This window comes from Elaeis guineensis, chromosome 6, assembly GCF_000442705.2.
Source record: "Elaeis guineensis isolate ETL-2024a chromosome 6, EG11, whole genome shotgun sequence".
Lineage (NCBI taxonomy): Eukaryota > Viridiplantae > Streptophyta > Magnoliopsida > Arecales > Arecaceae > Elaeis > Elaeis guineensis.
This window is the reverse complement of record NC_025998.2, coordinates 11960186-11972305: the sequence shown is the minus strand read 5'-3', so window position 1 is coordinate 11972305 and position 12120 is coordinate 11960186. Positions and strand designations below refer to the sequence as shown.

General features: G+C 37.8%; 1 protein-coding gene and 1 pseudogene across 1 annotated transcript; both read right to left on the bottom strand.

The window, feature by feature from the left end:
- Positions 1-1650: 1650 nt before the first annotated feature.
- LOC140858468 (large ribosomal subunit protein eL20) lies at positions 1651-3869 on the bottom strand. The gene is made up of 4 exons (XM_073259188.1): positions 3712-3869; positions 3447-3562; positions 3284-3347; positions 1651-2131 (listed from the first exon to the last, which is right to left on the bottom strand). The coding sequence occupies exons 1-4, from the start codon at positions 3724-3726 to the stop codon at positions 1790-1792; spliced, it is 537 nt and encodes a 178-aa protein (XP_073115289.1). The 5' UTR covers positions 3727-3869; the 3' UTR covers positions 1651-1789.
- A 1187-nt stretch (positions 3870-5056) lies between these two features.
- Positions 5057-11582, bottom strand: LOC140858469 (large ribosomal subunit protein eL20z-like; annotated as a pseudogene).
- Positions 11583-12120: the final 538 nt, after the last annotated feature.

Sequence of the window (12120 nt, the reverse complement as noted above, 5' to 3'; positions counted from 1 at the left end):
AAAAAGCCATCCACAGAGAGTTAAAAGCCCCTTATAACACGCGAGTTTAACGACTCACATCAAACACATGCAGAGCAGGATTGAAGTGGTGAGAACTGTGGTTCCCGCTGCATGTAGGCAGGTATCACCTACATATTTCTGTTTAGCTCTTCTTGAGATTACAGGTCTGCTGAGTTAGCTTCCAGCTCATTTAATTTCATGCTACTTGCATTTCAGTTGTACTGCAGCATAGAGAACTACCAGAACAGAAATACCACAAATTTGTTTAGATTACAAAGTAGATAGTCACTATAAAAACATGGAAAATAGTTTTGCTTAATACCACGAGAACCAACATTGTGTTCAACAAATTGGGCAATTCAACTTCATTGAAATCCCACAATCAGCAGCTAATTAAAACCATATGTTAACAAATTAAGGGGTTCATGCTCCAGCTGCAAGATGGCGCATGCGGCCAGGATAAATTGCAATAGGTGAGACAACATGGTACCACATTGTTATCATACAACAATGTATGCACTTACTACAAGCTATAACTACCAAACATGGCAGATAACAACAAGAAGCAAGCACACCAAAAACAATGGTGATACGAGCAAAAAGGAAAGGGGGAAAGCAGCAAAGAAAACTAGCAACCTCACCAACATTGCTGCCCTATATGCGGCCAAGGGGGGAAAATGGGTAAATCTAAAACTCCACCTTGGCAAATCTAGCAAATAAACATGATAGAGAATATACAGGCAATTGAAAACAAACCCAAACATATGATAATTGCTGATATGAGACGAGATACTGGAACATCGGATGGGGGAGGCCAATGCTTGAAATGTCAAGTAATTTCAAACTCACAAGCCGTACCAGCAACTTATGTGCCTCAAGTCAAATAGACAATCTAACAAGACAAGCAATGTGTGAGGTTGTAAATAATAGAATGTTGGCAGTGGTGTTTGCCATCAACCAAACTAGAAGGCAATGGAACTAAAACACCAGATCCCCAAGAGATATAGGCAACAGGGAAAAAAAGGAAACCAAATTGTAAATTGGTAACCTCGGCAAAGTTGCCCTGCTATGTAATGCCCTAAACTTTGTCTCATTATGAGAAGGTATGCAAATCAAAAGACTTTGAGATGCTGTCTTATAGATATTCTATATGTCACTCTGGCATTATTGAGTGGCTGATAAAAGGAACGCAAGAAAAGTAATTAAAAAGGTAGCACACATTGGCTAAAACCTTCAAAAAAAAAGAAAAGAAAAGAAAAGAAAAGAAAAGAAAAGAAAAGAAACCACATAATTGCAGAAGAACACATTTAACACACAAGAGGCATTTTCTGGTTTTCAAGACATATACCTAAGTACATATGTAGCCATAATGACGCATGTTTTCCAAAGTTAAAAAAACACTAAAAAGCATAAAATGCTTTCATAAAAGCTAAATATAGCTTATTAATCAAATGCATTCAAGCAAGCAAAACCAGTTCAAAAGCACTCGGTACAAGATGGAAAGCATGCGAATGCACTATGATAACAAGCAGTAGCTAAGATATGAGGTAGTCCACAAGAAGCTGAACTAGCCAAACCTTGCACCTCAGCTGTTATATCCAAGATATTCAATCACAAAAGTTGAGAAACCTAAACTATAACTCATTAAACGAAGTAAACCAAAATTTCCAACCACATATATGATAAATCCAAAAATATTTCACTACGTTTTCTAGAAAAAAACAAGACTGCATAAACTCTGGACTCACTTGAGTTTATGCCTTCACATAAGAACATCAAACAAGATGAATTACATAAACAAGTTTGGCCTTGATGCCTTGTATGTGGTTTTCAGCTTCCTGCTTGGTGGTCTAACCTTCTTAAACACCAGGGGAAATTTGATCTTGGAATCATGAAATTGCTTGGTATTCTCTCTCTTACAAAGCTTAGCAGGGATTGTGGCTGTTTTGATAATTTGTATACAATGATACCTCACTCGATGACGAGAGGCCATCTCATTGTACATATGTTCAACAGCACCATTCAGAGTAGTATCACGAAATTCCTTGTACATGTTGTGGTAGCCTGTTCTGCTCTGATAGCGCAGCCAAATTCCATAGTTCTTGATCTTGGTTGGTTTTCGCTCAAAAATCTGAAAACTCGAAATTAATTGGAAGAAATTATAAGAATGAAAATGAAGGCACAATGAAACAAGCATTAAAACTCATAAGCAGATCAAACCATTGATATACTAAAACTAGTAAGGAAGCCAAGTGATTGATGTATTGAGTAAAGCAGGCCTTACATTTTATACCAAATATTAGTTACAAAAGCACAAAATTGCACTAGCAGTCATAAATGACTTTGCAAATTATTTGTTTCCGTAGTTCTTTGCCATTTTAATGAAAGAATCAGACAAAAGCCAATTATTTTCCACTATCGTCCCTTTAAATCTATATAGTGGTGTCTCCAGCCAATTGATCCCTTAATTTTTTCATTTTTTTTCTAATCAAAGCAGTAATTCACTGAGTATGAAATAATGTGCACATTATGCATTCAGCATGATGGTTTATATTCATAATTTAGAACACGATAGATATATAAAGCATGTTGTTAAAGGCTTGGGACAATTAAGTACCAAGAATTTGCTATTACATGATGTATTCATGGAAATAATCCTCACTATTCATCATTAAACTATGCATGAAAAACCATGTAAAGAACTTTCGTAAATCAACATGAAAATACTCTTTTTCTAGAAAATACTCTTTTTCTAATAAACGTCAGCCTTAAATCATTTGCGCTCAGAAGCCTAAGAAAACAAAACAATTCAGATGCTGCACTTATATCTAGTTCTTCTTTGCGCTTGGAATATCCGTTTCAACAACTGTGTCATGTCGTTTCAAGCATCCAGCAGTTGATGGGACCAGAAGAATCAGCTTATCAAGCACTTATCTCCTTTGAGATTCTGGAACGAAAAGGAAAAAGGATCCTAGTGACTTCACACAAATATATGTTTTTCACTTACTCCCCTCATCTTGCCAATATAATCAAGCAGAATACGCTCATGGAAGCAACTCATGCCGAGTTCAATCAGCCAACAAAATTCATAACCCAGACCAGCAAATCTCAGGTACATAAGGAGAGAATATATTGGTGATAGACTTCAATGCTCTGAGACTACTTACATCAGTTTCCAACTGAAACTAAAGCACCATCAACAAGAAGTCTAACAAGGAAAGGAAGTTCACAAATCAAAATTTTAAGATCGAAGCTAAATCAGAAGAGCAGAAAGAACCATAACCTCGTTGATCGCCAGTACTTGCCCGTTGCTCTTCTTGACTTTCTTAAGCTTCCTCAAGAAATACCTATAGTACAAAATGGGAAACCAAAGATCATTAAAAGTTTTTTAAATAATAAAAAAACTAAGCCTTAGGGTTCTGTGAATCGGGTTCTCGAACGCCTACCAGAACTTGGATTTGGCACGGACCTCGTTGGTCGCCCACAGCTTCATCCTATAGATCTTCGGATGCTCATCGGTCGGAGACGGGAGCGCTCTCCCGACCACCTGGTACTGATGGAACTGCGATCAACGAGCAAACAACCAACAAAAAGCTAGAAATCATTAGATCCAGAAACTCGAGAGCGCGAAGAATCGAAGAGGGCATCAAAAACCTCATCAAAATACTAAAATCCATGGGATTGGACGGAAGAGGGAACGACGGAACTCACCCTAAACGCTACCATCCTATACGTCACCTTCGCTTAGCCCTCCCCTTCCTGGTGAAGCGCTGGCGGCTGAACCCAGGAACGAAATAGCGGTGTATTTATAGCGTGTATCTATGGAGCAGGATGGTTGGTGTTGGGGATCGGCTACCCTAATGGGCTAGGTAATGGTCCAAGATGGACTGCTAAGGGCCCATTTCGTGGTCCTGGTTCCACAAATTAGGTGCACTTCGTCTGGCCTGCACTTGTCCAAGGGGTCGCATTTTAACCCAATCCCGTCCTCCTCGGTATCGGGGTAGAAATGTTCGCAAGCAACATTCCACTTGGCTTCCTCAAAAATCACTTTAAAAAAAAAAAAAGAGGAGGGTAAATTGGCCCTGTGCACAGGTAGAAAATCCAACTTCTATCACAGTCGCAAACATAGCGAATGGCACTCTTCTCTTGCACTAGTGGCACGTATACATCGCATATACCAAAAATAGAGCATATATAGAGCACCTCAAAGAACAACCGGAGGCCACATTTGGGCTTGGTTCATAGCCTCCATACCGAATCCAAAACAGGCATTATATACTTGAGGGGCATGACTTATTTAAACCTATGAAGCTACTGCTGGTACCACACAAGATGAGGTTAAGGGTGCAGTCAACCAGAATCCAAATTGCCATATGAATAAATGACTATATCCTCCAACATATTTTATTCGTGGGTAGAATCAAAATTAAAATTGAAATGAGATTTGAATACTAGAAAAAAAATAAAGATTGGATTTTCAAGAATTGAAGTTTTTCCTACCAAAAATGCTACAAAGGAAAATAAAGTTAGAAGATAATAATGTTTATATTAATGAATAAGTTTTTTCAATTTACCATGCATCAATCCAATAAACTCCACCCATCAATCAAGCAGGCAAGCAATACTGATCATTAACTCAAGACGCTTCAAGTTAATTCATCTACACACAATTAGTGTTAACAAGTAATCACTCCAGCCATCACCATGGAGGCTTCAACTAGGATTCTGTTACCGCAACAGGATACAGTAAGAGCAATCCTCCATGCTTTAATGTGAGAGGAAAGAAGCATTTGCTGCAAATTATAGTCGCTTCTTTCGTGCAAATCCAAAGCTTCTAGAAAACACCTTCAACAGTGTACGGATGCCATAGGAACTGATGGAAGGAAAATAAAATTTCAAGAGGGAACCTGTCAGCCCAGATATAAATTTTTCTGGTATTTCGTTTCTTTCATGTCCAAGAGATGTTAAAAATAGCGAGAACAGAGTCATAAAGGCCTTCCCATGATTCTTTTCCACCACGAGATAAATCAAAACCGAATATGGAGAGTGAGTAAAATACGGAAGAAACAATTGCAGAGTCGAAGTAGATATGGGAATTTTAATCAGTCGTTGGTTGCTTACAATCATACTAACACACAAAACATCTGCACCGGCTTACATATTGAATAAATAAATTCTGATTGTTTACAGAATTTAATATACTGGGTGAACATATACAGTATAGGTTTCAAACTGCAGCTTGTAAATGAATCACCATACATCTGCCCCTTTTGTTGCCCCTAGAAGAATAGCAATTGCAGCAAGAATAGCCTGTTCAAGACATGCCAAAACTTAGATTAAAAAAATTGTAATTTCATTCCATTCTCATAGGAAAATAGAGTTTTGAATCATAAATACATTGAGAAGACAATGGAAAATCAGTCTTGAGAGAGACTGATGCTGCCATCTACCAGGATTGACCATGTTGGAATATCAATCTATTAATATTTAGTATCGTAAACACCAGCAATTGTTGCCCATTAACTCAAGAAAGCCTATATAGGCTGACAAGTTTTTATGTCAGTGGCTCAGTGCAAACCGTTTGCAGAACCTACCTACACAAGTTCTATGCCCACTTTTTGTATCTTCCCCTTGTCCTTTTTGTCTTCCCATAATAGGCTGTAAAACCACAACATAAACCTAAATTTTCCAATAACGACACCTAGTTTACATATAATGCAATCAATGAAATACCAACATGTCATAAGTTCTGCCATTGTAGACATGGTTTGCATCATAAACTAGTATCCAACTTCAGAAAGTGCAAGGTTGAATTAGAAAAAAAGACAGGCTGAATGATGTTCCAGAAGTTGCATGTTATTTTACTGAATCAAGGAAGAGACACCATCAAAGCACTTCATATGACAAATTGCTTCTGGGCTAGCCAAGCCCTCCAAACTTGGAATAATGTGCTCCATCACAACAGCTAGGCGTTTGGGTAGGGAAGGGGTGGTTAAGGGTGTGATGAAATTGACCTTATTTGCCAAATGGAAGGGAAAGTACCAGGCCCACCAGTCAGGGAAACACAAGCTCGAACACCCTTGTGAATTAGACATTGTCATGGAGGCCTGTGCTATGGTCCATTCTTCTCTAGTAATCCTACTAACTTAATCTTTTACAACAAGTTAAGGTACAAGCTAAAACTATGGGCAGCTAAATACATCTTAAGATAAGATAATCTTAAATAGTGAAGCCTCTTGCTTATGCACTCAAAATCAAAGAGGAAATGATAAACAATGAGCCCATGTCCACCTTGTTGTGACATAGGTCAACCTATCATTAAACCAACCAACCCCCACCCCAGAAAATATACACAAATGACTGTCAGCTTCAAGGACAATATTATTGTACTGATAACTACAACTATCAGATGCAATCAGATATGGATGACAATATAGCTGACATTAAGTTGGAACAACTTTCAGGGACTATGTCATTATTTTCTCCTTGTGAAGCTCTATCACCAAATAGTTTAACAAGAAACCCCTAAACAATAATCTTTTAACCAACCATGAAAATTTAGTAATGGAAATGCCCATCCTCTGGTAGAGACCTCCCACAAGCATCTTAAAATCTCAATCATAATCAATCATGCTATAACATAATAGTTTAATAACTTCGGTTTATGATGGTCCTCTAGCCAATGTATGTGCATGAAACATTGACCACCTTCAACGTTAGCTTCTTTTTTTTCTTAACATTGACCACCTTCAATGTTAGCTTCTTTTTTTTCTCTAAATGTTTCTTAAAGAGGTCTTACAATGTTTCGGTTAGAGTAGGAAGAGAACAACAACGTAATTTTTATTTTCTAGAAAACCTAACTCATTGGCGCATTCCAGGTAGTCCTGTAAATGGAATAAATGTGGATCAAGCCGGGGTCTATGGACATCCAGTAATCAAACATATTAGCCAATGACAATCTGAATCCAGATATCTGAAGAATCAGCCTTCCAATCCATAAACCCAATCCAATTAAACCCGCTGTGAGAGGTTTGCATCACAAATAGGGGGATGGGTTATCACTTGTTACCCATATCCTGTGGGAGATGGTGGGAAATGCAACCAGGGTAAGAAGAGAAAAGGAAGGAGAAGACAAATGCCACATATACATGTGGCCGGTTAGCAAGCAGTGAGCAGTGGATAGGTGCCACATAGGGCTGTTACCTCCCCTTGCAATCATGGTGGTGGCAGGGGAGCTCAAGAATGGATTCATCATTGGATATTGATTGATAGTTTATATACCGTGATAACAAACCCAATTTGGATTATTATGAAATCAGATTGAAGTTGCCGCTGAGTAATCAAATACAGGTCATAAACAGACCAAAATGGCAAAATTGAGTACCTAATCCAACTAATTGAGTGGGACTTTGATCGCAGCTGAGCTCTTAATGAGGATGAAATCCAACAACAACACAGTTCCAAGACATAACAGACATCCAAACAATTCTCTACATATACAGGCACAAACAGAATTCCTCAAAGCTCACCACAGGATTACAGCTCTGGATCACTACAAGGCAAATACATGTATCGCACAAAACCTGACTTGGCCTTCATTAAAATTACTTATTTAGTAAACAATGCTGGTTCAATTGCATGATTATAATCACAAGGGCACAAGATACATGTTATATTTCAAATCTAGCCCCCATAGTCATGTGTTCTATGCCCACTTGTATCACTAGAACAATTTATAAAATGTCCGGTTCCATTTCATTAAGAACATGCAAATTTTGTCAATTTCAAGGTCGAAATAAATGGTTGCAAAATTAAGAGATGTGAACTGAAACAAAGGTTCTACAAAGTGATGATTTGCTATCTCACTGCTGTAAATAATGGTCCATTAAAAGCTAAATTAGAGGATGAAATAACCATTTCAAAGTAAGAGAAATTTGAAAACTGGTTGGAGAAACAAAATGGTAATTACAGATTACTCTTTACCTTGGTCATTTTTAATCCAGTTTCATATAAAAAGGCATTCCACAAAAATTGCAGCAAACATAATGTAATGTGATTCATATCAAAGGCCATGAAACATAGAATTTTCTGCTACATATACTCTAGTTTATGGGGTTGTTTCATATCCTTTTTTTAATGAAATTTCTTGCAGAAGGACGAGGTTCAATTTCGAATTAAATTTTCAAGTACAAGTACTTAGATATAAATATCCATTTCAGGCAGGTAGATTCTCTCTATGCAGACCTCAAACACCATAGTTTTTGTTTAATCGATTTTTTCTGAAAGATTGTCAAGAAGATTAGTTTTCCAGTTAAAACATATTGACAAGTAAATCAAAAGCACACCTTATGACAATTGATAATTTTTCATTTTCTTAAAGTCCTATGGTCCAAATCAGGTAACCATACTACCAAGGAACTTGTTAGTCAAACCCTATGGTCATATTCTCAATTAAATGATAAGGAGCTGTGGAACATAATAGCAGTTGAGTCTTTTCTCTTACAATATGACTCAATTATTGATATGAGCTCTTAAGTGTCATGATTCACACCTGAGCACGATCACAGCAAAAATTTCCGAGACCAACTTTTTTCTTCTTCCTAAATCAGATTTAGAAAGATACCTGGAATTATGATGTAACAGTAGCAGTAGTTTATTTCAGCCACACATGGATTTGGTAATAAAGCATATCCACATATTTCGAGTATGTTAGAAATTCTCATGCAACTTGAATAAAACCAAATGCCATTTTGCAAGCCGTTCTGTGAGTATTGATGGAGGACAATGGTTATAAAGGTGAAGGCATCAAAATGAAAATGAAGCTAACAGCAACTAAAATCTAGGTCAGTGGTATAAATAATGGATATATAAGCAAAATTCTGTTATTCCATATTTTACTCAGATCAAACAAAGCATGAACACATAATGAAAGTAATCAGAGCAAATATGACAGAAGCTTTACACAGGAGGCTAGATTATATTTGCTACTTACAGCAATAGTGCAGGCAATGAACCCTGGTTTCTCTCTGTAATCTACTCTGACACAAAGAAGAATGAAAGCTCCAACATACCAGGGAATAGCAGCAAGAAAGAAGCCAATGATAAACCTTTCAAAGATTCAAAAAAAAAAAACATTATAATTAGCCACCCACTTATATTAGTAAACTGCTTGAATCAATGCTTTTAAGTTTCAGAAGAAGCTTGAAAAAGAGGAGGTTAAGCAGCAGACCAGCAATTACAACCAGCAAACAACAAAATTCTACAGATCTAGTCATCAAAAGCATCAGCAATAGTTAAGAAGAATGAAAATTGTGATTACTTACAGAAACCAGCCAATACCAATACCACAGCAAGGAAGGCGTGGCATTCTTAAAGGTCTTCCTTCAGCAACGGTAGCATAGCCTATAACAATCAGAAAAAACAAAGAAAATGGTCACATGCAAGCAGACAAACATCTATAATTTTCCTCACATGATAAATAGTTATTTATTCAAGAAATACGCCCAAAGTCTTAAAAGCAAGATCATGGGATAGTTTGATATGTTCATCCCAAGTGCAAGCAGCAACCAAACAAAGCTTGCTTTCATAAATCATATGTGGAAAAGTGTCCTGTTTTTTAAGATTCCAAAATACAAGACAAGTTCCCTATATATAAATATGCACTCAAGCATGAACACACATACACACACACACACACCTACATATACCACTTAAAACATTAAACTTTTGCGAAGAACAATGCTTGGAAATTAACAAATTATGCAAAGCAAACTCTGAATTGGAGAATGAGTGGAAATAGAATAACCAACTTGTGAATAAATAAGGAGCAGATATATCCTTGATTTTTGAAACCTCAGGAAGTTGATTTTCTTCCTATGTCAGTACTGTCGAAGAATTGATTTATTTCACAGGATAATACTTCACCATTTATGTGGATAAAGAGATGAAGTTGGTCTCTGTGCTTTAAATTATCTAAGTGTTGGAACTCTTTGCTAAGGCTTTCTTGGTGGCTGAGTGAAGTGACTTGAAGTCTAGCTAAGCAGTACTTGGATTTGCATTCTTTGCAACAACTGCATTTACCTTGTTAAATTTTGTGGATTCAGTTAAACAGATCATATTCCCATTTCAGATTCTTAGTAGGAATTGGTAAATAATGATTAAAAGAGGAAAATCATGCTTGCTTTTGGATGATGAACCTTTACAAGCATCATTAACATACTTTGGCTGGAAAAAATGTTGATCTGATTCATGAACAGTTTGAATTTGATGCAACTGTCAAGGCTTGGAGGTTTTCACATTCAAAAACGAACAGCAGCTTGGAAATCAGCTAGATAATGAACTGTCTAGCAATGTATAGAAGACCTAGCTATATTCTAGGGGAACAAATCACTGGTTTTCCATATAAGTTCACTTGTTCATTAGCTTCAATATTTCAAATGCCTTTGACCTATATTACTCAGAACAACAAAAAAAAAAAATTTTTGAAGTCTGTTGCACATTTAGTGTGCTATGAACTACGCTAATCATATCTGTGGAGACAGGCAAGGAGAATAACAAAACAAAAAGGAAAAAGGGAAAAGAACATGTACATACAATATTTACGTGGTTTGGTCTATTGACCTACGTCCAGGGGTAGAGACAATGCAAAAGTTTCAATATAAAAAACTGGAGATTACAGAGTATAAGGTTTCTTCTCAAACCCTAGTCCCCAATTCACCCGATCTTGAGAACACTTAATAGCCCACTTCTTTTCGGTTTACAAGAAATATACATAATAGGATAAGAAGATTTGGACTCAAACTGGTGTCTTATAATAATCAAGTAATCCCTTTTTGCCTCTCTAGAGCTTGTAAACTCAAGACATGCTCAGACAATATCAAAATCACATCTTTAACTTCTTCCTTTTGAAGTCTCCAGTGCTGAATTCCCTGAAAGAAATGTTAGTATTCGGAATAACCTAGAAAGGCATGGCATCATATGTCAGTGAAAAAGCTTAAATTTGATCAGATACAGAAGCAGAAAATCATACAAATTCCTGAACCAATTCAACCCTAATTAATCCAACCCGACCGTGCTGTCACCCCCGATGAATCAAGAAACCTGGGTTATCATCCGATCCTCAATTGTCCATCAAATTATATCAAAAGACTCTCATTTCAGAAGTAAAATATACGTCCTTATCACAATTTCACTCATTCCCTATCCTAAAAGTAACCCAAAACAATAGCAATTCTCGCTTTGAAGGCTATTCTTCAAAAAACAACAGAGATTCAGACCAATCAAAACAGAAATTTATCTAGAATTTCGTGCGTCATCTAGGGTTAGACATACCTGGAACGGATTGGTAACCATGGGAATAGTAGGGAGGGCCGGCAGAATAAGGAGGCGGAGGATAAGATGTCGGGGAGCCACCCCAGGCGGAGGCGCCGGCTGAGGGAACCCGATCGCCGGCTGAGGATAGCCCGGGGCGCCGCCCTGAAACGTCCCGTACTGCTGGTGATGGTCGTGATGACCGACGCCGTAGTGATCGTCGGTGATTCCTCGCTCTTCCCGTCGCCTTCGCTCATTTTCTCTTTTTCTCTCTAGGGTTTTTTAGGGGATGGTTTTCTCTTCTCCTCCTCGCCCCCGGCGTTCGATCGGAAGATCTTATTACCAAAACGTTTGTCTCTGTATAAGAAATCTTCGATCGGGAAACTCGCGGCGGGTTCTTAGCAGTGTACACTTCCCAAGTCTTATCCCCAACCACTTAAAAGTCGGGCTGAGATACGATTCACGCCCTCATGGAAGTTTTAGTTTTGGTTTGAGTTCCCGTTTTGCCCTTCTACAAACGCCATTTTGCGGCGAGCTGCACTTGTGGGGAATTGAGTTGGGAAGCATGTTGATTCCCTTCATAATAGTCGGGACGCGAATCACCCGCGTCTCTTCCCTGCTCCCGATTTACCATTTGATGACGTGTCAACATATGTTGCGAGGACAACTCGGTGGTGGGCGCATCAGCAGTTTGAAGACATGGATATGACACGTCATCGTATGAGAGATGTTAAGTGCTGTGGTCCATGGAAAGATGACCACCGTGATAACAATTTTAGCAAACCTTTGGATATCTGATTTGGTTGGACC

Coding starts and splice junctions, on each gene's coding strand:
- LOC140858468 (XM_073259188.1), bottom strand. Junction 3,348..3,446: donor CGTGCCAAATCCAAGTTCTG/GTAGGCGTTCGA, acceptor TTTGTACTATAG/GTATTTCTTGAGGAAGCTTA. Junction 2,132..3,283: donor AAGTACTGGCGATCAACGAG/GTTATGGTTCTT, acceptor TCGAGTTTTCAG/ATTTTTGAGCGAAAACCAAC.